Genomic DNA, 26,183 nt, shown 5'->3' with positions numbered 1-26,183 from the left:
TAGTCAAAACCATTAATAATTTTAAACAGTTTTACTGAGTTCACATCTAAACTTCTGTTTTAATTGGAACCACGCCAATTTCTCTGCATTTCATAATCCCATTCCCTGCCATTTTTGCAAATTTCTGCCTTAACCTCCCCAGTGCTTTGTCATCATTCCAAAAGTGTGCAAGTCTGAACTGAACACAGAGCTTCATTTGAGGTCTAACCAATATTTTATTGAGGTATAGCAAAACTTACTTGCTTTTACAGACGTAACAAGGATATTACTGAGAGTAGAGAGTTTGGACTATATGCAGAGCTTGGAAAGGTGAGTACGTCTTCCCTGGAGTGGAGAAAGCTGAGCAGTGATGCTGTCGAGGTTTACAAAATAATGATGGGCATAAATAAGGTAAAGAATCTGTCTTGTTTCTGAGGGTAGGGGAGTCTAAAATTAGAAGGCATATGTTTATAGTGAAAAGGGGCAACTTTTGCCACACTGATGGTGCATAGATACAACAAGCTGGCTGAGAAAGTGGTAGTGGCATGTACAAATATGACATTAAAAGACATTTGGATGGGTACATAGATGAGAAAGGTTTAGGGGAATATAGGAAAATGGGACAATTTGGTCAGCATGGGCTTGTTGTGCTGTAGGATCAGTTTCTGTGCTGCAGCCCATTGACTAACTTACGGCTTCATGGAACTGGAGATTATATATTGACATAAACTAGAGATAATATATTAACATGAATTAGAGATAATCCATTAACATGAACTAGAGATAATACATTAACATGAAATAGAGGTAATATATTAACATGGAACTAGAGATAATATATTAACATAAACTATAGAAAATATATTAACATGAACTAAAGATAAAGATAATATATTGCAACATGTACAAACAAGCTGGAGGAACTCAGCAGGTCGGGCAGCATCCGTGGAAACAAACAGTCAACGTTTTGGACCGAGACCCTTCATCAGGACTGAAGAGGGAGGGGGCAGGGGCCCTATAAAGAAGGTGGGGGGAGGGTGGGAAGGAGAAAGCTGGTGGGTGCCAGGTGAAAAACCAATCAGAGGAAAGATCAAGGGGTGGGGGAGGGAAAGCAGGGAGGGGATAGGCAGGAAAGGTGAAGAAGGAATGTGAAAGCGCTGTGTAGTAGAAGGCAGAATCATGAGAGAGGTGATAGGCAGTTGGAGGAGAAGGCAGAGTGAAACTGGGATGGGGGAAGGGAGAGGGAGGGAATTACCGGAAGTTGGAGAATTCAATGTTCATGCCAAGGGGCTGGAGACTACCCAGACGGTATATGAGGTTGCTCCTCCAACCTAAGATCCTATGCTCCAAATCTATACTGGTGCTGCTCCCCAACTTTTCCTTGCTATATTGACGACTACGTTGGTGCTGCTTCCTGCTGAGCTCATCAATTTCATCGACTTTGCCTCTAACTTCCACCCAGGCCTCAAATTCACTTGGTTCATCTCGGACACTTCTCTCCCCTTTCTCGATCTCTTTGTCTCAATCTCTGGAGACAGACTGTCCACTGACATCTTCTATAAACCCACTGACTACCATAACTGCCTTTATTACACCTCTTTCCACCCTGCCAAATGTAAAAATGCTATTCCCTATTCCCAGTTCCTCCGTCTCCGCCGCATCTGCTCCCAGGATGAGGCTTTCCGTTCAAGGACATCTCAAATGTCCTCTTTCTTTAAGGATCATGGTTTCCCTTCTGCCATCATCAATGATGCCCTGACCCGCATCTCCTCCATTTCCCGCACTTTGGCCCTCACCCCAACCTCCTGTCACCACAACAGGGACCGTGTTCCCCTTGTCCTCACCTACCACCCCACCAGCCTCCGGATCCAGCATATTATCCTCCACAACCTCTGCCACCTTCAACAGGACCCCACCACTAAGCACATCTTTCCCTCTCTACCTTCTCTGCTTTCCGCAGGGATTGTTCCCTCCGCGACTGCCTAGTCCATGCGTCCCTCCCAGAAGACCAGAAGTTGAAGAATTACCAGAAGTTGAAGAATTCAGTGTTCATGCCAAGGGGCTGGAGACTACCCAGACGGTAGGTGAGGTGTTGCTCCTCCAACCTGAGTTTGGTCTCATCATGGCAGTAGAGGAGGCCATGTATGGACATATCCAAATCGGAATGTGAAGCAGAGTTGAAGTGGGTGGCAACCAGGAGATCCTGTCTGTTAGCTGACGGAGCGGAGGTGCTCTACGAAACGGTCCCCCAATCTGCGTTGGGTCTCATTGATGTAGAGGAGGCACCAGGAGCACAGATCTCCCAACTGGTACTTAACCCTGCAAGCGAAAGTGCTATAGCTGTCCCTACACCTTCTCTCTTACCACCTTTCAGGGTCCCAAACAGTCCTTCCAGGTGAGGCAACACTTCACTTCTGAGTCTGTTGGGGTAATCTATTGTATCCAGTGCTCCCGGTGTGGCCTACAGGATCTCCTGGTTGCCACCCACTTCAACTCTGCTTCACATTCCCATTTGGATGTGTCCATACATGGCCTCCTCTACTGCCATGATGAGGCCAAACTCAGGTTGGAGGAGCAACACCTCATATACCGTATGGATAGTCTCCAGCCCCTTGGCATGCACATTGAATTCTTCAACTTCTGGTAATTCCCTCCCTCCTTCCCCCATCCCAGTTTCACTCTGCCTCCTCCTCCAGCTGCCTATCACCTCTCTCATCATTCTGCCTTCTTCTACTACACAGTGTTTTCCCCTTACACTCCTTCTTCACCTTTCCTGCCTATGCCCTCCCCCACCCCTTGATCTTTCCTCTTACTGGTTTTTCACCTGGCACCTACCAGCCTTCTCCTCCCCATCTTCTTTATAGGGCCCCTGCCCTGTCCCTCTTCAGTCCTGATGAAGGGTCTCAGCCCAAAACGTTGACTGTTCATTTCCACGGATGCTGCCCGACCTGCTGAGTTCCTGCAGTGTGTTTGTACGTGTTGCTTTGACCACAGCATCTGCAGTGTAGTTTGTGTTTAAGATAATATATTACCATGAACTAGAGATAATACATTAACATGGAACTAGAGATAATATATTAACATAAACTAAAGATTTTGTTAACAAAAACAAAAGCAACTGAGGTTGTGATGACTATTCACAGCTATTTCAGAGATGACAGGGTATGCCTATGAAGAAATTACCTGAACAGTTTCACATTGTTGTAATTTGCTATAATGACTACACATCAGAAGTACATTATTGACTATGATGTGATTTAGAATGTCCTAAGACATGAATCGTCCTTTATAAATACCTCCAACACCATCAAATAAACCTCCAGTTAAATACCAGACCTATGAAGTCCAACTCCCCAGACTCTCAGAAAACTCTGGAACTATGTTGACCTCCATCAAGCAACACTGGCATTGCAAGATCTTTAAAGATCTTTGTCTGCACAGAGGCTCCAATCAGGTACACAGTCGCTAAGATAAGGCTGAGTTAGATGTAAACATAAAAGCACTGAATGTAAAATGAAAGAAACAAAGGAGAGCTGCAGAGACAAACAGATTCCATCGCAGACAGAATTTAATGCAGACACGTGGGATATGATACACTTTCGGGAGGACAAACTAAGGTAGACTTACACGTGAATGGTAGGGCACATGAAGAGTGTGGTAGAACAGAGGGATCCTTAATTCCTTGGAAGTGGCGTCATTGGTAAGACTAGCACAACTTGGTTATTCAGCCCATCGAGTCTTTGCAGCCCTTGGATATTGGCTGATTTTCTCTCTCAACTCCATTCTCTTACCTTACCCCCATAACTTTTGATGCCCTTCCCATTAAACCTCCACTTTAAATACACCCATTGAGTTGGACTCCACAGCTGTCTGTGAAAATAAATTCCACAGATTCACCACCCTCTGGCTAAAAGATATGTACTGATGCATTCAGAACATCACCTGTATCAGCTCTTCAAGTCGAAACAGGGGAAAAGTCATTAAGACTTAGAAGAATAAAGTTAATGCTACATTACTAGGTTGCCATCATGGGGCATAACAATTCACATCCAGCTAAAGCTATACTAAAAGACTGCTAGAAACATAATAATTCAAATTATAATAGCTTTGGATGGATCGGGGATGCAGTAGCACAAAAATATGGTCTACACGAGATGGAATATAGCCCTACAATTCCATTATCTGATGGTGCTCCATAGCTCTTTACAATACATACAGTGGATATAAACCTGCAACAACTTTTAAAAAAGTCTAAATGTGGAATCAAACTGATAGTACAAGAATATATAGACCTGTATTTTAGAAACAGATTAGTAATATTTATGGATGGATCAAAAGACCCTAGGTCTGGCCACACAGGTATTGCAGTCTACATTCCTCAGTGCAAAACTAGCATTAGGAAAAGAACATCAAACCATTTATCAGTGTATACAACAGAATTAATGGCAATACTGAGTGCATTATATTGGACAGAAGAAAATAATGTGAAAAAGGCTGTCATTTGTTCAGACAGTTTGTCTGCATTAATCTCTATCAAATCAAGAAAATCAGAAAGTAGACAGGATATTTTATTGGAGATTCTATGGAAGTCGTATATACTGACCGAAAATGGGGTAGAAGTAAGCTTCCTTTGGTTCTTGCTCATTGTGGTGTGGAGGGTAATGAAAAAGTGGACATTATAACTAAACAATCACTCAAATCATCTATAATAGAGGTCCAGATCCCTCTAAGCAAAGCGGAAGTCAAAAGCATTATAAAAACACGTATTGAGGAGACATGGCAGAAGCACTGGAATGAGAATGAAACAGGGAGACAACTGTACAAAAAAGTCAGATACCAAAGAATATCAGGTGGGCATAGAAAGATAGAAGTGATCATCAATTGTTTAAGAAATGGTCACACAAGTCTTAATTACACATTATACAAAATAGGGAGACATCCAACGGGGTTGTGTGAATACTGTAAACAACCAGAAACAGTTGAACATGTGTTGATAAAATGTAAGAAGTACCAAAGAGTAAGAGTGAAGATGATAGGAGCGCTTCAGATAAACAAGAAAACTGCTATGGGTATAGAAGACATTTTAGGTGGGAGTTCAAGAGAAATACGGACCTACATCATGGAGTATCTGAAAGACTCTGGTTTATTATGTAGAATTTAAGGAATGCAATTCTTTTCATTCTTCCTGTTTATCAAACGATCCACATTCCAGTCTAGCAAGTGGCAGTAATGCACCTTAAAGCTGGTTTGCCAACCGCCATAAAACAACACAAGAAGAAGATAATAAAAACACAAAATGCTGGCAGAACTCAGCAGGCCAGACAGCATCTATGGGAGGAGGTAGTGACGACGTTTTGGGCCGAAACCCTTCATCAGGAGTGAAGTAACATGGGATGGTCAAGGGGAGATAAGAAGTGGGGGGTGGGATGAAGTAGAGAGCTGGGAAGTGATAGGCTAAAAGGAAAATGGGCTAGGGTGGAGAATTATGAGAAATAAAAGAGAAAGAAAGGTAGGACTGGGGGGAGATTATAGTGAGGGGGAAAAAGAGAGAGAAAGAGAACCAGACTAAAATTATAGATAGGGATGGGGTAAGGGGGGGGGGGGCAGGGGTATCAACAGAGGTCTGTGAGTTGAATGTTCATGCTGGCAGGAAGGAGGCTACCTAGGCAGGAGATAAGGTATTGCTCCATCGACCTGCGTGTGGCCTCATCTTGATGGTAGAGGAGGCCATGGACAGACATATCAGAGTGGGCGTGGTCTGTGGAATTGAAGTATGTGGCCACAGGGAGATCCCGCCACTGCTGGAGGACTGAGCGCCGGTGTTCGGCGAAACGGTCTCCCAGTCTGCGACGGGTCTCCCCAATGTATAAATGGCCACATCGGGAGCACCGGATACAGTATATCACCCCAGTTGACTCGCAGGTGAAGTGGTGCCTCACCTGAAAGGACTGTCTGGGGCCTAGGATGGTGGTGAGGGAAGAAGTGTGGGGGCAGGTGTAGCATTTCTTCCGTTTGCAGGGATGAGTGCCCGGAGGGAGGTCGGTGGGGAGGGATGGGGGAGATGAATGGACAAGGGAGTCGCGTAGGGAGCAATCCCTGTGGAAAGCTGAGAGTGCCCCCCACTCGGAGGGGAAGATGTGTCTGGTGGTGGAATCCCATAGGAGGTGGCAGAAGTTGTGGAGGATTAAGAAGAAGAAGTTTTTGATTCGGAACAAGACGGCAGTGGGAGAGCACCTAAGGATTTCCAGTGGGAAGACATTTTGAGTTCTTGGGGAAGAGAGAGGCCAGACTGCGCAGGCGCGTGATGTCAGCCAGTTGAGCGCGAACAGTTTAAAAAGAAGGCAGCCATATCCAGCAGGCAGCAGAGTGAAAGGACTTTGGCTCCATGGGCTTTGGCGGTAACGGGACGAGGTGAAGCAGTTGTTGATTGCAAAAGGAGGCCAGTTTTCTGTGGTCGGTGTCAGATGTGGGAGGTCCTGGAGTCTCCTGGTGTCCCGGACGGCCACATCTGCACCCGGTGCATCGAGATGCACTCCTAAGGGACCGTGTTAGGGAACTGGAGCTGCAGCTCAATGACCTTCGTCTGGTCAGGGAGAGTGTGGAGGTGATAGAGAGGAGTTGTAGGCAGGTGGTCACACCGGGGCCATGGGAGACAGACGAGTGGGTCACAGTCAGGAGGGGGAAGGGGAAGAGTCAGGTACTAGAGAGTACCCCTGTGGCTGTACCCCTTGACAATAAATACTCCTGTTTGAGTACTGTTGGAGGGGACAGCCTACCTGGGGGAAGCAACAGTGGCTGTGCCTCTGGCACAGAGTCTGACCCTGTGGCTCAGAAGGGTAGGGAAAGGAAGAGGAAGGTAGTAGTGATAGGGGACTCGATAGTAAGGGGTTCAGACAGGCGATTCTGTGGACGCAGGAAAGAAACTTGGATGGTACTTTGCCTCCCAGGTGCCAGGGTCCGGGATGTTTCTGACCGTGTCCAAGATATCCTGCAGTGGGAGGGAGAACAAGTAGAGGTCATGGTACATATTGGTACCAATGACATAGGTAGGAAAGGAGAAGAGGTCCTGAAAGAAGACTACAGGGAGTTAGGAAGGAAGTTAAAAAGCAGGACCTCAAGGTAGTAACCTCGGGATTACTGCCTGTGCCACGCGACAGTGAGAATAGGAATAGAATGAGGTGGAGGATAAATGCGTGGCTGAGAGATTGGAGTAGGGGGCAGGGATTCAGATTTCTGGATCATTGGGACCTCTTTTGGGGTGGGTGTGACCTGTACAAAAAGGACGGGTTGCACTTGAATCCCAGGGGGACCAATATCCTGGCGGGCAGGTTTGATAGAGCTTTTGGGGATGGTTTAAACTAGTTTGGCAGGGGGGTGGGAATCAGAATGTGTGTGCAGGGATTAAGGTAGAAGGACAAGGGCATGATAATAAGAGTTCTAAGTTGATGAGGAAGGACAGGCAGGGGACAGAACATAATTGTAGCCAGTTAAAGGGGTTGAAATGTGCCTATTTTAATGCTAGGAGTATTAGGAACAAGAAGGACGAACTTAGAGCATGGATTAGTACTTGGAACTACAATGTTGTGGCCGTTATTGAAACTTAGTTGGAGTAAGGGCAGGATTGGATGATGCAGGTCCTGGGGTTCAGGTGTTTTAAAAGGAATAGGATGGGAGGTAGAAAAGGAGGGGGGAGTGGCATTGCTGGTCAGGGATAGTATCACGGCTATAGAAAGAAAAGACGCTGCAGAAGGAGTGTCCACGGAGTCAGTCTGGGTGGAAGTCAGAAATAGAAAGGGATCAATCACTGTGCTGGGAGTAGTCTATAGGCCCCCAAATAGCCCTCGGGAAACCGAGGAGCAGATAAGCAGGCAGATTTTAGAATGGTGCAGGAAATACAGGGTAGTAGTTATGGGTGATTTCAACTTCCCTCATATTGACTGGCACATCCTGAGTGCAAGGGGGATAGATGGGGATGAATTTGTCAGGTGTGTTCAAGAAGGATTCCTGACACAGTATGTGGACCGGCCAACGAGAGGAGAGGCTATACTGGATAATGAACCTGGTCAGGTGACAGACCTCTTGGTGGGGGAGCATTTTGTTGAGAGTGACCACAACTCCCTTAGCTTCAGCACAGCTATAGAAAAGGATAAAGTCAGATGAAATGGTAAAGTGCTTAACTGGGGAAGAGCTAACTTTGAAAGGATGAGGTAGGAACCAGCGAGAGTAAATTGGAAACAGATGTTCAAAGGCAAAAGCACAGAAGTAATGTGGGAGAAGTTTAGGGACCACTTGAGCTGGGTTCAGGATAGGTTTGTCCCACTGAGGCAAGGAAAAAATGGTAGGAAAAGGGAACCGTGGCTGACGAAACATGTGAGGCAACTCGTCAAGAGGAAAAAGGAAGCATATGTTAGATATAAGAAGCAGGAAGTAGGAGGGGCTTATGAGAAATATAGGGTAGCCAGGAAGGAGCTAAAGAAAGGACTTAGGAGAGCTTGAAGGGGGCATGAGAAGGCCTTGGCATGTAGGATTAAGGAGAACCCCAAGGCGTTCTATGCGTATGTGACGAATAAGAGGATGACGAGAACGAAGGTGGGACCGCTAAAGGATAAAGAGGGCAACATGTGCTTGGAAGTGGAGGAGGTTGGAGAGGTCCTAAATAAATACTTTGCTTCAGTATTCACAAGTGAAAAGGATCTTGATCAGGATGAGGTCGAAGTAGAGCGGGCCTGTGTGCTGGACAATGTGGAGATTAAAGAAGAAGAAGTGCTGGATCTTCTTAAAAACATTAAAATTGCTAAGTCCCCAGGGCCAGATATGATACACCCAGGTTGTTGTGGGAATTGAGAGAAGAGATCGCAGGAGCATTAGCTATGATCTTTGAATCCTCTAGCTGCAGGGGAAGTGCCGGAGGACTGGAGAATGGCAAATGTAGTTCCCTTGTTTTAAAAAGGTAATAGGGAGAAACCTGGGAACTATAAACCGGTGAGTCTTACATCAGTGGTATGCAAACTACTGGAAAAGATTCTTAAGGATAGGATCTACGAGAATTTGGGGAAGTACAGTCTACTCATGGATAGTCAACATGGCTTTGTGAAGGGAAGATTGTGCCTCACGAGCCTGATTGAGTTTTTTGAAGAGGTAACAAAAGAAATTGATGAGGGTAGGGCAGTGGATGTGGTCTACATGGACTTTAGCAAAGCATTTGACAAGGTCCCTCATGAGGGACTCATCCAGAAAGTCATGAGGCATGGGATAAGTGGAACCTTGGCTGTTTGGATAAAAAATTGGCTTAAAGGAAGAAAGCAGAGGGTAGTTGTGGAAGGAAAGTATTCTGCCTGGAGGTCGGTGACTAGTGGAGTGCCGAAGGGATCTGTCCCCAGACTCCTGCTATTTGTGATTTTTATAAATGACCTGGATGTAGAGGCGGAAGGATGGGTGAGTAAGTTTGCGGATGACACGAAGATTGGAGGAGTTGTGGATGGAGCTGTAGGTTGTCGAAGGTTACAAGAGGATATAGACAGGCTGCAGAGTTGGGCAGAAAAATGGCAGATGGAATTCAATCCGGACAAGTGTGAGGTGATGCATTTTGGAAGGACAAACCAGAAGACTGAGTACAGGATTAATGGTCAGTTACTTAACAGTGTGGATAAACAAAGGGACCTTGGGGTTCAAATCCATACATCCCTCAAGGTCGCTGCACAGGTTGATAGGATAGTTAAGACGGCCTATAGGATACTAGACTTCATTAACAGGGGGATTGAGTTCAAGAGTAGAGAGGTCATGTTGCAACTCTACAAATCTCTGGTGAGACCGCACTTAGAGTATTGTGTTCAGTTCTGGTCACCTCATTATAGGAAGGATGTGGAAGCTATGGAGAGGGTGCAGAGGAGATTTACCAGGATGTTGCTTGGTTTGGAGAACAAGTCATATGAAGCAAGGTTAGCAGAGCTGGGACTTTTCTCTTTGGAGCATAGAAGAATGAGAGGGGACTTGATAGAGATCTACAAGATTATGAGAGGCATAGATAGGGTGGATAGTCAGTACCTGTTTCCCAGGGCACCAATAGCAAACACCAGAGGGCATATGTACAAAATCAAGGGAGGGAAGTTTAGGGGAGACATCAGGGGTAAGTTTTTTTACACAGAGGGTTGTGAGTGCCTGGAATGACTTGCCAGGGATGGTGGTGGAGGCTAAAACATTAGGGATATTTAAGAGCCTCTTGGACAGGCACATGGATGAAAGAAAAATGGAGGATTATGGGGTAGTGTGGGTTTAGTACTTTTTTTAAAGGATTATATGGGTCAGCACAACATGGAAGGCTGAAGGGCCTGTACTGTGCTGTAGTGTTCTATGGTTCTAAGATCTCCTCTCATTCTTCTGAATTCCAGTGAGTACAGTCCCAGGCAAGTCATTCTCTCCTCATAGTCTGGAATCAATCTGGTGAACCTCCTCTGCACTGCCTCCAAAGCCAGTATATCCTTACTGAAGTAAGGAGACCAGAACTGCACACAGTACTCCAAGTGTGGCCTCACCAGTACCCTGTACAGTTGCAGCATTACCTCCCTGCTCCCAAATTCAATCACTCTAGCAATGAAGGCCAACGTTCCATTTGCCTTCTTGATAATCTGCTGCACCTGCAAACCAACCATTTGTGATTCATGCACAAGCACTCCCAAGTCCCTCTGCATAACAGCATGCTGCAGTTTTTTTACCATTTACCTAACAATCTGCTGTTTAATTTTTCCTTCCAAATTGGATAAATTCATATTTACCAGCATTGTGCTCCATCTGCCAGACTCTTGCCCACTCACTTAACCTATCTATATCTTCCTGCAGACTCTCTGTACCTTCTGCACAATTTGATTTTCCACTGAATTTAGTATCATCAGCAAACTTAGATACACGACACCCAGCCCTTTCTTCCAGATCGTTAATGTATATCTTGAGCAGTTGTGGGCCCAGCATCGACCCATGGCACACCACTCACCACTGATTGTCAACTAGAGTATACCCATGGATCCCAACTCTCTGCTTTCTATTAGCTAACCAATCCTCTATCCATGATTATACATCACCCCAATTTTATGCATCCTTATCTTATGGATAAGTCTTTTATGTGGCATCTTATCAAATGCCTTCTGGAAATCCAAGTAAATAACCTCCATCTGTTCCCCTCTATCCACTGCGTTCATTATATCCTCAAAGTACTCCAGAAAGTTTATCAAACAGGAGCTGCCTTTGCTGAATCCATGCTGTGTATGCCTGATGGATCCATTTCTTTCCAGATGCCTCGATATTTCTTCTTAAATGATAGCTTCAATCATTTTCCCAACTACAGATGTTAAACTAACTGGCCTATAGTTACCTGCCTTTTGCCTATATCCTTTTTTGAACAGTGGCGTGACATTTGCCATCTTCCAATCCGCTGGGACCTACCCAGATTCCAGAGAATTTTAGTAAATTATCACCAAAGTCTCTACTATAATTTCTGTCATTTCTTTCAGTACCATGGGCTGTATTCCATCATTACAGACAGGCATATTTTATTGATCCCGAGGAAATTGGGTTTTGTTACAGCCGCACCAACCAAGAATCGTGAAGAAATATAGCAATATAAAACCATAAATAATTAAATAATAAGTTAATCATGCCAAGTGGAAATAAGTCCAGGACTAGCCTATTGGCTCAGGGTGTCTGACACTCCGAGGGAGGAGTTGTACAGTTTGATGGCCACAGGTAGGAATGACTTCCTATGACGCTCAGTGTTACATCTCGGTGGAATGAGTCTCTGGCTGAATGTACTCCTGTGCCTAACCAGTACATTATGGAGTGGATGGGAGTCATTGACCAAGATGGCATGCAACTTGGACAGCATCCTCTTTTCAGACACCACCATCAGAGAGTCCAGTTCCACCCCCACAACATCACTGGCCTTACGAATTAGTTTGTTGATTCTGTTGGTGTCTGCTACCCTCAGCCTGCTGCCCCAGCACACAACAGCAAACATGATAGCACTGGCCACCACAGCCTCGTAGAACATCCTCAGCATTGTCCGGCAGATGTTAAAGGACCTCAGTCTCCTCAGGAAATAGAGACGGCTCTAACCCTTCTTGTAGACAGCCTCAGTGTTCTTTGACCAGTCCAGCTTATTGTCCATTCGTATCCCCAGGTATTTGTAATCCTCCGCCATGTCCACACTGACCCCTTGGATGGAAACAGGGGTCACCAGTGCCTTAGCGCTCCTCAGGTCCACCACCAGCTCCTTAGTCTTTTTCACATTAAGCTGCAGATGATTCTGCTCACACCATGTGACAAAGTTTCCCACCGCAGCCCTGTACTCAGCGTCATCTCCCTTGCTGATGCATCCAACTATGGCAGAGTCATCAGAAAACTTCTGAAGATGGCAAGACTCTGTGTTGTAGCTGTAGTCCGAGGTGAAGATGGTGAAGAGAAAGGGAGACAGGACAGTCCCCTGTGGAGCCCCAGTGCTGCTGACCACTCTGTCTGACACACAGTGTTGCAAGCGCACGTACTGTGGTCTGCCAGTCAGGTAATCAATAATCCATAACACCAGGGAAGCATCCACCTGCATCCTCTACATCCTTTACTTTACTTCAGTATTCACCATGGAAAAGGATCTTAGTGATTGTAGTGATGACTTGCAGCAGACTGAAAAGCTTGAGCATGTAGATATTAAGAAAGAGGATGTGCTGGAGCTTTTGGAAAGCATCAAGTTGGATAAGTCGCCGGGACCAGATGAAATGTACTCCAGGTTACTGTGGGTGGCGAGGGAGGAGATTGTTGAGCCTCTGGCAATGATCTTTGCATCATCAATGGGGACAGGAGAGGTTCCCGAGGATTGGAGGGACGCGGATGTTGTTTCTTTATTCAAGAAAGGGAGTAGAGTTAGGCCAGGAAATTACAGACCAATGAGTCTTACCTCAGTGGTTGGTAAGTTGATGGAGAAGGTCCTGAGAGGCAGGATTTATGAACATTTGGAGAGGTATAATATGATTAGGAATAGTCAGCATGGCTTTGTAAAGGGCAGGTCATGCCTTACGAGCCTGATTGAATTTTTTGAGGATGTGACTAAACACATTGATGAAGGAAGAGCAGTAGATGTAGTGTATATGGATTTCAGCAAGGCATTTGATAAGGTACCCCATGCAAGGCTTGTTGAGAAAGTAAGGAGGCATGGGATCCAAAGAGACATTGCTTTGTGGATCCAGAACTGGCTTGCCCATAGAAGACAAAGAGTAGTTGTAGGTGGGTCGTATTCTGCATGGAGGTCAGTCACCAGTGGAGTGCCTCAGGGATTTTTTCTGGGACCCTTACTCTTCATTATTTTTATAAATGACCTGGATGAGGAAGTGGAGGGATGGGTTTGAAAGTTTACTGATGACACAAAGGTTGGAGGTGTTGTGTATAGTGTGGAGGGCTGTTAGAGGTTACAACAGGACATTGATAGGATGCAAAACTGGGCTGAGAAGTGGCAGATGGAGTTCAACCCAGGTAAGTGTAAAGTGGTTCATTTTGGTAGGTCAAATATGATGACAGAATATAGTATTAATGGTAAGACTCTTGGCAGTGTGGAGGATCAGGGGGATCTTGGGGTCCAAGTCCATAGGACGCTCAAAGCAGCTGTGCAGGTGACTCTGTGGTTAAGAAGGCGTATGGTGTATTAGCCTTCATCAATTGTGGAATTGAATTTAGGAGCAGAGAGGTAATGTTGCAGCTTTATAGGACCTGGTCAGACCCCACTTGGAGTACTGTGCTCAGTTCTGGTCGCCTCACTACAGGAAGGATGTGGAAGCCATAGAAAGGGTGCAGAGGAGGCTCTCTGCTGGGATTGCTCCCTACGTGACTCCTTTGTCCATTCATCCCCCCCATCCCTTCCCACCGATCTCCCTCCTGGCACTTATCCTTGCAAGTGGAACAAGTACTACACCTGCCCTTACACTTCCTCCCTCACCACCATTCAGGGCCCCAGACAGTCCTTCCAGGTGAGGCGACACTTCACCTGTGAGTCGGCTGGTGTGGTATACTGCATCCGGTGCTCCCGGTGTGGCCTTTTATATATTGGTGAGACCCGACGCAGACTGGGAGACCGTTTCGCTGAACACCGATGCTCTGTCCGCCAGAGAAAGCAGGATCTCCCAGTGGCCACACATTTTAATTCCACGTCCCATTCCCATTCTGATATGTCTATCCATGGCCTCCTCTACTGTCAAGATGAAGCCACACTCAGATTGGAGGAACAATACCTTATATACCGGCTGGGTAGCCGCCAACCTGATGGGATGAACATTGACTTCTCTAACTTCCGTTAATGCCCCTCCTCCCCTTTTTACCCCATCCCTGATATATTTAGTTTTTTTTGTTTTTTTAAATTTTTTTCCCCCTCCTTTTTTTTTCTTTCTCTCTCTGCCCATCACTCTGCCTGTTCTCCATCTCCCTCTGGTGCTCTCCTCCCCCTTTTTTTCTCCCGAGGCCTCCCGTCCCATGATCCTTTCCCTTCTCTAGCTCTGTATCCCTTTTGCAAATCACCTTTCTGGCTCTCAGCTTCACCCCACCCCCTCCTACTTTCAAATCTCTTACTATCTTTCCTTTCAGTTAGTCCTGACGAAGGGTCTCGGCCCGAAACGTCGACAGCGCTTCTCCCTATAGATGCTGCCTGGCTTGCTGTGTTCCACCAGCATTTTGTGTGTGTTGCTTTACAGGGATGTTGCCTGGATTGGGGAGCATGCCTTATGAAAATAGGTTGAGTGAACTCGGTCTTTTCTCCTTGGAGTGAAGGAGGATGAGAGATGACCTGTTAGAGGTGTACAAGATGATGAGAGCCATTGATTGTGTGGTCAGAGGCTTTTTCCCAGGGCTGAAATGGTTGCTACAAGAGGACACAGATTTAAGGTGTTGGGGAGTAGGTACAGAGGAGATGTCAGGGGTAAGTTTATTACTCAGAGAGTGCTGAGTGTGTGGAATGGGCTGCTGCAACAGTGATGGAGGTGGATACTATAGGGTCTTTTAAGAGCTTTTAGATAGGTACATGGAGCTTAGTAAAACAGAGGGTAAGATAGGGGCATGTTTGGCACAACTTTGTGGGCCAAAGGGCCTGTATTGTGCTGTAGGTTTTCTATGTTCTATGTTTCTAACTCTAGTTTAACCCTCCTCTCCCCCATTCTGTACAACACTAGTAAATCTTTCTTTCGTTATACAGATTTCTCCCAACTCTGCAACTTACTGCTTTCTCAATTCTGAAGAAAGATTTTCAACCTGAATTATTAACCATTCTTCAACAGACATTTCCTGACCAACAGAGCATCACAATATTTTTTTGTTGAGACCAGGATCATAAATAGATCTTTTGGCACATTGACTTTCATAAATTAAAGTATTAAGTACAGGAGTTGGGATTGTACTTTGAAGATGGTGAGGTCTAATTTGGAGTACTGTGTGCAGTTCAGGCCATCTATCTACAGGAAAAGATATCAATGATATGCACAATAAGAGTGAAGAGAAAATGTATGAAGATGTTGCTGCGACTCTAGGACCGGAGTTATAGCAAAGAGTGAATAGGGTAGGACTTTATTCCCTGTAGTGTAGGAGAATGAGGGGAGATTTGTAGAGGTATACAAAATTAGAAAGATATAGATAGGGTAAATGTAAGGAGGCATTTTTCATTAAAGTTGTATGTCACTAGAAATAGAAGTCATGGTCAAGAGTGAAAGTTTGAAGGGAACATGAGAGGGAACTTTTGCACTCTGGGCTGGTGAGAATGTGGAATGAGTTGCTAGTGGAAGTGGGTTCAATTTCAACATTTAAGAGAAGTTTAAATATGTACATGGATGGGAGGAATATGTAGGGCTATCATTTGGACAGTTTGATGGCATTAGGCAGAATAATAGTTCAGTACAGACTAGATGGGCTGAAGGGCCTGTTTCTGTGCATGTAACCAAGTGAGGGTAATACCATAGTAATAATGAGTCAAATTATTTCCAAGGGATTTTTTCAACATGTTTAAAAGTTACACACTTACTTAATGTCTGTTGCTTCTTGAAGGTAATAATCATTGTAGTGTAGCCAAAGATGGCAGAGGGTCTGCCATGTCATCTGAGTGAGGAAGGTCCACTTGTGAACACTCCTGGGCTCCAGCATGTGTAAGAGCATCACTGAGAGAACAGCAGATATGAGTAGCAGAATGGTGTAGGGTCCCATACTAACAGCGGTCATAAGTAAACCTCCACTCAGAAGAAACGCATGTCTGGAGGGAGATGATAAATTATCTCCTTTAAATCAACTAAATGCAAATTCCTATTTCATGCAAAATAGTATTTAAACATAAATAGATTTTTCAGAAAAAACATTCATTGAATTTTCACTCACAACTGATAACCCCTTTTCATGTCTTCAACACACTTCTTGCTCTTGGACTTCCCCAATGGACCTTTTACACTCTCTTGACTTCCACATTTTAAATTGCCATTATGATATTAACCATCTCTACTTCTCCACACCCCTCATCCACTCTTCTTCACAACTTCACCATGTCTAAACTTGCAGCTCTGTTCATATTAGATAAAGACCAACCTGGTCATCAAATCCACAGGCAAGGGCAATGGTGCTGTAGTCCAATGTACTCACTCTACTTTGCATTGCCAGATGGCAACTCTCTGACACCTCTCTCTCTCCTTTCTTGATCTCTCCATCTCTGTCACTGGAAACAGACTGTCTACTTTTATATTTTATAAACCCGCCAACTCCCATGTTTATCTTGACTATACCTCTTCCCACCATATCTCCTGTAAAAATTCCATTCCCTTTCCTCAGTTCCTTCGTCTTCACTGTATCTGTTTCTAGGATGAGGTCTCCTTTTCCAGGACACCAGAGATATCCTCCTTCAAAGAAAGGGGCTTCCTTTCCTCCACCATTTATGTTTCCCTCACCTGCATCATCTCCATTTTCTGGACACCTGCACTCACCCTTAACGAGGATATAGAGTTCCTCTTGTCCTCACACACCTCCCTAAGAGCCTCTACACCCAACACATCATTCTCCGCAAGCAGAAGTCCCAAATCTACCCATTCACTTACCTTCTCTTCTCGCATGATGAGGCCACTCTTAGGTTGAAAGAGAAACACCTCATATTTCATCTAGCCAGCCTCAAACCTGAAGACATGAACAATGATTTCTCTAACTGCTAGTAATTTTACCTCTCCCCTTTCTTTATTTCCCCACTCTGGCCTCTTACTTCTTCTCCTCACCTATCACCTCCCTCTGGTGCTTCTCCTCCTTTCCTGTCTTCTGCCATTCTCTTCCTTTATCAGAATCCTCCTCCAGATTTTTGTCTTTACCAATTATCACCTCCCAGCTTCTTACTTCATGCCACCTTTCCCACCCACCTGGCTTCATCTTTCAGCTTGCACCCCCCCCCCCCCACCCCATCCACCTTCTTATTCTGGATTCTTCTCTTTGTTTCTAGTCGTGATAGATGGTCTCAGCTTGAAACATTGACAGTTTATTCATTTCCATAGATGCTGCCTGACCTGCTGAGTTCCACCAGCATTCTGTGTGTTGCTCTGGATTTTCAGCATCTGCAGGATCTCTTGTGTTTATGGAAATGCTCAGATATCTCCTCTTACCTCGCCCTGGACCAGGACCCCAGCAGGCCACATCTGCCGTACCATCACAGATTTCAACATATCAGTTCTCCACTCCATACCTGATAGATCTCTGAGCAGGACTGTTAAGAAAAGCCCACTGAACCATCCCCTCCTACATTGACTCTATTCAGTCTTCCTTTTCCAGTCCATTTCCAGCTACCAACCCTTTTTCTATGTTGACACCTTCTGATTTCCTGACCCACAATGCCTTATCTTCATTCTGTGTGTTGAGTCTTAATACATCTCTATCCCATCAGGAAGGTCTTAAAGCCTTTCAGCAACAAAGATAGGACTGCTACCAGTTTCCTTCTACTTATAATCTCATCTCCTGGCAGAGGTGTTCTTACTCTTTTGATTCCTCTTTCTTCCTACAAATCAAAGGTAGGAGGAGAGGTACCTATGGGAACCTGTATGGGTCTTAGCTACAGTATGTCTGTCTTTTCATTGGTTATATGGTACAGCTCCTGTTCCAACGTTTCTGATAGCACTCCCCAACTCTTTCTCCATTGTACTGGCAACTGCACTCATGTTTAACCCCTCCGTTTTACCACCAACTTCCACCCCGCTCTCAAATTTACTTGACCACTTCCGAAACATCTCTCCCTTTTCTAGATTTCTCTGTCTCCATCTCAGGAGACAAATTATTCTGACATAACAAAAAAATTCAGAGACTCACACAGTTACCTTGACTATATCTCTTCCTACCTTGTCCACTGCAAGGACACAATTCCTCTCTATTATCACTGTGTATTTCATTGTATGCTGCGACTGCGAGGCTGAGTCGGGCGGTGCCGCGGAAGTCCATAGTGGGGGTATTCCCTTCTGCCGCCTTCATGGGATGACAAGTCTATTGGAACCCTGAGGACTTCTGGAAACTGTGTGGTGGTTTCTTTCGAACTTATAGTCTTTTAACATCTTTGGACTATTTTTACTGTGCCCATGGTCTTTTTTTTTATCAATTATGCTATTGTTTGCATTGTTGTAACTATATGTTGTAACTATGTGGTTTTGTGCAGGACTTGTAGCTTTAGTTTTTGGTTTTGTTTTGTCTGGTGGATTTGGAGCTCCTTTCCAGGGAATGCACTAAGATGGTAGCGTGATATTAATATGCAGCAGCCTCTCCGGACTCTGGACTGGGGATTGCCAAACGTTATGTGGATTTTCTGGTGTAGTATGTTTTGTCACGTGCTTTTGTGATACCATTCTGGAGGAACATTGTCTCATTTTTAACAGCATTGCATTTGTGGTTTCTAAATGACAATAAACTGAAACTGAACTGAACTGAACTTCTGAAACCTATTGTTTCTGCTTCATTTTTCTGTTTCCCTGTTTTAAAAATTCCTTTATTTTAGTTTATTATTTAAATGACTCAGGAAAATCCCTATGTTAGGCTGGCAAGTGCTGTGGACGAGGACAAGGACCGGCAAGGATGAGGGCAGATGGGCTACTGGGTCTGATAGTGCCCTTGGGATCCGGTCTGGGATCAGATGTCCATGTGAGAGAGGGCATGAGAGCTCACAACCCGCTAGATATGTGAATCAGCAAGTCAAAAGTTCGAGGCCTCAAGTTCAGAGACCCTGCTAGTCCATGGGTCGAAGCTGAAGATCGAAGCCCAAAGGTCAGTCAGAAGTCTGCAAGCCGAAGCCCTCGGAGGGAGGGAAAGGGCTTGCTTTTGTTGTTGTAGTTCTGTTGTGTTCTGTTGAGAGCTTGGATTAACGAAATGTTAAATGTGATTACTCCATTAAAATTATTCATCTGTCAAAGAAATTCTATTTAACAAGAGTGGGCATTATTTTAATGATGAACTCAATCTTTTAACCTCCATACCTTTTTTCAACTATGCTTATCAAATTACCAATTACAATTAGTTAATTAAGCTAAATTAAGTAGTAAACCTTGATTACAATTAGTAACTAATTATAACTGATAATTTTTACCAGTTACAGTTAGAAAGATCTCTAAGTCACTTGAACTGGCGGATTGTCATTTGACAAGGCACATTACTATATACAGTTGAGCCATTTCATAATGCAGGATAGCTGGCAAGTTTTTTTTCTCCCTTTAACATGGATGTAAACAGTATTACTAAATTCAGACACAGCAAGTAAATCCCAATTTTCACTTTTGATCATTACTAAAAATGCCATTGGAAGAGTTTACACCAAACATTCTTAATCTTGCTTCCTTAAACTGAAAAAAAATCTACAGATTTGTTTTCTACAGATTAATCTGAGTTTTTGCCCAGCTTCCCCCCCCCCCCGCCCCCCCCCCGGATTATGTTTGTACATGGTGTCAGTGGAGATTTGTAAATAAATCTGCAAAAAAAAGTTACAGAACACACATTTCCTTTCTTTCCATTCAACATACTTGCATTTTTTTCAGCTTTTAAAAGAATTTGTCAACTGAATCATGGAGTTAATAATGGATAATTGCCTACAGCTCTATTACTTTACCTTGTCACCAATTAATTGACTAAAAGCTTCTCTGTGCACACAAGTGTTCAAGTTTAAGAAATTAGATACTAGGATCACCATTCAAGTGATAGAACTTACTACTCCATGCTTACCTTGCAGTTAAAGAAAGGTGTCCTGTGATGGAGAGGAGGTAGAAAATAGAAGCAAGTGGAACACACATAAATTGGTAAATGGTAACTGGGTAGCAGTCTAACTCGTACTGTAGAATCGCTGAATCCATCCTACGACAGGTATGCACTTACACAACCAGTTTGAGTATCTAATTCTTAAAGCTGATGATCAGTACAGTTGATAATACCCCAAAAGATCCACAATTTGTATCATTTCATGACATCATACTAACATGTCACAAGCTTGCTAATATTTAAACTGTCTGTTTGAGATAGAATTAAAAACATGCCAATTCTAAAAGAAGGGAAATAACAGCTTATTATTCTTGTTTCCCAGAAACTGAGCAACTCCAGCAACTAATTCAATCAGTGTGCTTGATAACAGTGTGAACCATCTGATACATAATATTCCTACCATGAAGAACATGTACTTTGGACAAATTAATTGCCTTCCAACATCCATTATGTTTAGTTAAAAATTATATTAGCAGCAAAATATGTTAGTTTTCCTGTTATGTTGGGAACAAAGCTGTTTCCAGAGATTATGGTTTCATGCATCAGAGTAATTTCGCCTACGCATTTCAGAGTCACCATGGAGAAAGGAGAAATAGAATTCAAACTGAAATAATAGATACTTTATTGATCCCAAAGGAAATTACAGTGTCACCGTAGTATTACAAGTGCACAGATATACAAATATTAGAAGAGAAGTAAGAAAGAATAAAAAATAAGTTACCACAAACAGTCTAACAGGAAGGAGTCATCACTTCCCTGGCTATAGGTTGACTCATTATAAAGCCTAGTGGCCGAGGGTAAGAATGACCTCACATAGCACTCTTTGGAGCAGCAGTGTTGTCTTAGTCTATCACTAAAAGTGTTCCTCTGTTCAGCTAAGGTGGCATTCAGAGAGTGAGAAACATTGTCCAGAATTGCCAGGAGTTTTCGTAGAGCCCTTTGTTCTACCACAGCCTCCAGTGTGTCCAGTCAAGACCTTTTCCAGGCTGAGACTCAGACTGAAATGCACTGGAGAACTCCACACAGCTGCTCAGATATGTTCTGTTCAGATATCATGATGCGGAAAGAATTTGTTGGAACCCTGGTAGAAATTTCTGTAGTCAATGTTTTGTGCTGAGATCCTTTATCAAGAGTCTTCATCGAACTGTCCTGATGAAGAGTCTCAGGTCACAACATCAACTATTTTTTTTGCCTCTATAGATGTTGCCTGGCCTGGTGAGTTCCACCAGCATTGTGTGTGTTGCTTAAGATTTTGAGTATCTGCAGAATCTTTTGTGTCTCAAAAATATTTATATCTTTATTAGTATTGGGTAAGGTACTGTAAAACAGTCTCATGTTGTGTCTTTACTTGAGACAAGCTGTAAGAAAAAGCCACAGCCTAGTGAGTTTAACATCAGTGGTAGGGTATTACTGGAGGGTATGCCAAGAGACAGAATCTACATGCATTTGGAAAATGCATTATGGATAAGGACGTAACTTTGTTGGGTCAAATTGTTCTCCAATCTTTGCAACTTGCTTGCAAACATTTCATTACCAAACAAGAAGACATCGTCACTGATGAAACGTTTGGTGATGAATCATTTGCTACCTACACATTTTCTGAATAATTTCCAACATAGCTTTGTGCACAGTAGATCATGTTTCATGAACATGAGTCTACAATGAGTCAGCAATATTCCAGCTGCCGTCTTTCCAACATATCATACAGTGATGATATGACATCCAATGAAGGCAAGCATGCCATATGCCTTCTTCAAAACTTTGTCCTCTAGTATTGCTACATTGAGGGAATAATGGACTTGTATCCCTAGGTTTCTCTGGTCTACCGTACTCACCATTGGCCCTGTTGTTCACTGTGAACTGTATGATCTATCTGGCTAATGTCATGGTCAAGAAAACTTACCAATGCCACCATTTCCTCTGGAAGCTGAAGAAAATTGACAAGCCCCATTGACCCTTACCAATGTTTATCAATGCAGCATAGAAATCATACCACTTAGATGCAAAATGGCTTGGTATGGGGAAAGTATGACCTATATAAAATGGACAGGGCTCGAGAAGGACCAATGTCCTTGTGGGCAGGTTGGTTAGAGCTGTTGGGGGAGATTTAAACAAGGTTGGCAGGGGGATGAAAACTAAAGTGATTGGTCAAATGATGGGGTAGTTGGTGTAATATGTAGAGAGACTGAGGAAGGATAGGGTATAAATACAGTCAGCTGAATTGCTTGAAATATATATACCCTAATGCGAGAAGTTTCAGGAGCAAGGGCACTGAAGTGAGGGCATGGATCAGTACATTGAACTACAATATTGTGGCATTTACTGAGACTTGTCTGTCACGAGGGCAAGAATGACTGTTGGATGTTCCAGGGTTCAGATACAGGGAGGGAGCCAAAAGAGATGGGAGAGTGGCATTGCTAATCTGGGATAATATGATCGCTGCAGTAAGGGTTATCTACTGACTCAGTGTAGGTGAAAGTCAGAAACAGAAAAGGAACAATCACACTATTGGGAGTAATCTACAACCACCACCTCCCCCCCCCCCCCCCAACTCCACCAATGCAAAAGGAACACAGAGGAGCAGATCAGAAGGCAGATTTTGGAAAGGTGCAAAAAAAAAATCCTTAGTAGAAGAGGTTTAGATGAGGCAGAATTTGTTAGGTGTGTCCAGGAAGAATTCCTGATACATTATGTAGACAAGCTGACTAGAGAGAGGCAATACCAGATCTAGTATGAAGCAATGAACCTGGTCAGCTGGGCGTGCATTTTGGAGATAGTGACAACTCCCTAACTGTTAACATAGCTTTGGACAAGAAAAGGAGGACAAGAAAATTAATCAGGGGAGAACTTGTTATGATGCTATTAGGCATGAAGTTGAGAGTATAAATTGGAAACAGATGTTTTCCAGGAAATGAGAGGGTTTTTAAAGAAAGGATCTGTTTAAGAGATATTTATAAAGAGTAAATGGGAAGTGAGAGTTGATATTGGACCACTGGAAAATGATTCTGTTGAGGTAGTAATGGGGGACAAAGAAATGGCAGATGAACTTAATGGGTACTTTGCATCTGTCTTCACAGTGGAAGTGTGCCAGAGGTGTGTGAGTGTCAGGAGCAGAAGTGAGTGCCATTGTTACTACAAAGGAAAAAGTGCCAGGCCAACTCAAAGGTCTTCAAGAGGATAAGTCACTTGGACCAGATGGACTACTTCCAGAGTCCTGAGAGAGGTTGCTGAAGAGATAATGGATGCATTGGTAATGATCTTTCAAGAATCACTTGATTCTGACATGGTCCCGGAGGACTGGAAGATTACAAATGTCACTCCAAATCTTTAAGGGAGGAAGGCAAAAAAAGAAAAGAAAATTATAGGCCAGTTAGCCTAACCTCAGTTATTGGGAAAGTGTTGAAGACAATCATTAAGGATGAGGTCTCGGGGTACTTGGAGACTGATAAGAAAGTAAGTCAAAATCAGCATGGTCTCTGTCAAGGGAAGTCTTGCCTGACAAATCTGTTAGAATTCTTTGAGGAAGTAACAAGCAGGGTGGACAAAGGAGAGGCAGTGGATGTCATTTACTTGGATTTTCAGAAGGTATTTGATAAGGTGCCACACATGGGGCTGCTTAACAAGATAAAATCCTACAGCATTACAGGAAAGATATTGGCATGGACAGCAGAATGGCTGACAGGCAGGAGGCAGCAAATGGGAATAAAGGGGACCTTTTCTGGTTGGCTGCCAGTGACTAGTGGTGTTCCTCAGGGGTCAGTATTAGGACTGCTACTTTTCACATTGTCAAAGATTTAGATAATGGAATTGATGGCTTTGTGGCAAAGTTTATGGATGACACAAAGACAGGTGGAGGGGTAGGTAGTGCTGAGGAACCAATGGATTACAGCAGAACTTAGACAAATTGGAAGAAAAGACAGAAAAGTGGCAAATGGAATACAGTGTTAGGAAATGTATGATAATGCATTCTGGTAGAAGGAACAATAGTGCAAACTATCATCTAAATGGGGAGAAAGTTCAAACATCAGAGGTGCAGAGAGACTTAGGAGTCCTTGTGCAAGACTCCCAGGTTAATTTACAAGTTGAGTCTGTGGTGAAGAGGGCAAGTGCAATGTTGGTATTTATTTCAAGGGGAATAGAATATAAAAGCAAGGAGATAATGCTGAGGCTTTATAAGACACTAGTTAGGCCGCATTTGGAGCATTGTCAACAGTTTTGAACCCCATATCTCAGAAAGGATGTGTTGTCATTGGAGAGAGTCCAGAGGAGGTTCATGAGGATGATTCTTGGAACGAATAAGACCCTTATGGGGTTATCATATGAGGAGCATTTGGCAGCTTTGAGCCTGTACTCACTGGAATTTAGAAGAATGCGAGGAGATCTCATTGAAACCTACCAAATGTTGAAAGGACTAAATAAGGTGGGTGGTTCCTATGGTGGCTGTATCCAGAACTAGAGGGCACAGCCTCAAAATTGAGGGCTGACCTTTTAGAATGGAGGCAAGTAGGATTTTTTTTTTAGCCAGAGAGTAGTAAATCTGTGGAATGCTCTGCAGTGTGGTGTGGAATGACTATGGTGGAGGCCAAGTCCATGGGTATATTTAAGGCAGAAGTTGATAGTTTCCTGATCGGTCAGGGCATCAAAGGATATGGCAACGCAGGCGTATGGAGTTGAGTGGGATCTGGAATCAGCCATGATGGAATGGCGGGGCAAACTTGATGGGCTGAATGGCCTAATTCTGCTCCTATGTCTTATGGATGAAAGAAAAAGGATGGATATGTCAAAGCGAGAAGGGTTAGACACAACACTGAGGGTTGAAAGTCCTTTACTGAGCTGTACTGCTCTATACATTGTATAGAACAGGAAACTTCAGAGATTTAATGACACACCTCAGTAATCATGCAAGCCACCCTCCCCTCTATGGACCCCCTCTATACTCCCCACTGTTACAGTAAAGCAGTCAGCATAATCAAGACTACACTCACCCCAAATATTCACTCTTCTCCCCTCCCCTCTTCCATTGGGCAGAAGACACAAAAGCTGGAAAGCATGTATTGAATTGACTTTTATTTCTTACATGAGGAGTAAAAATCTTTACATTACGACTCCATCTAAATGTGCAATGTGCAATCATATTAATTAATAATTATTAGAACAGTCAATGTATTATAGAGGACATTCAAATCAGTGTGAGTTCATCAGTCTGATGCCTGGTGGAAGAAGCTGTCCCAGAGCCTGTTGGTCTCGACTTTTATGCTGCAGTACCGCTTCCCGGATGGTAGCAGCTGGAATAGATTGTGGTTGGGATGGTTTGGGTCCCCAATGATCCTTTGGGCCCTTTTTACACACCTGTCCTTGTAAATGCCCTGAATCATGGGAAGTTCACAACTACAGATGAGCTGGGCTATCCGCACCACTCTCTGCAGAATCCTGCGATTAAGAGAGGTCCAGTTCCCATATCAGGCAGTGATACAGCCAGTCAGGATGCTCTCAATTGTGCCCCTGTAGAAAGTTCTTAGGATTTAGGGGCCCATACCAAACTTCCTCACCTGTTGTGCCTTTTTCACCACACCTCTGGTGTGTACAGACCACGTGAGGTCCTCAGTGATATGGATGCCAAGGAACTTGAAGCTGTTTACCCTCTCACCCCAGATCCATTGATGTCAATAGGGGTTAGCCTGTCCCCATTCCTCCTGTAATCTACAACTAGCTTCTTTGTTTTTGCAACATTAAGGGAGAGGTTGTTTTCTTGACACCACTCTGTCAGAGAGATGACTTCTTCTCTGTAGGCAAATTTATTTAGCAGAGTTATCAGCAAATTTAATTAGCAGGTTAGAGCTGTGGGTGGCAACACAGTCACAGGTATACAGAGAGTAAAGGAGGGAACTCAGTACCCAGCCCTGAGGAGCTCCTGTGTTGAGAGTCAGAGGGACAGAGGTGACGGA

The 26,183-nt window shown here is 43.9% G+C and overlaps 1 protein-coding gene across 1 annotated transcript in view; it reads right to left on the bottom strand.

Moving 5' to 3' along the window:
- mboat4 (membrane bound O-acyltransferase domain containing 4) overlaps positions 1-20,382 on the bottom strand; it is a 29,140-nt gene extending 8,758 nt beyond the window's left edge. Inside the window, exons 1-2 of the mRNA XM_073064066.1 lie at positions 20,206-20,382; positions 16,016-16,240 (exon numbers count right to left, since the gene is read on the bottom strand). Of these exons, the coding sequence (XP_072920167.1) occupies positions 16,016-16,240; positions 20,206-20,333 (353 nt within the window). The 5' untranslated portion in view covers positions 20,334-20,382. The remainder of the gene's footprint in view (positions 1-16,015; positions 16,241-20,205) is intronic.
- Between the last annotated feature and the right edge of the window lie 5,801 nt (positions 20,383-26,183).

The sequence above is a fragment of the Hemitrygon akajei genome, chromosome 2 (assembly GCF_048418815.1).
Source record: "Hemitrygon akajei chromosome 2, sHemAka1.3, whole genome shotgun sequence".
NCBI lineage: Eukaryota > Metazoa > Chordata > Chondrichthyes > Myliobatiformes > Dasyatidae > Hemitrygon > Hemitrygon akajei.
This window is presented reverse-complemented; position numbering and strand designations above follow the sequence as displayed.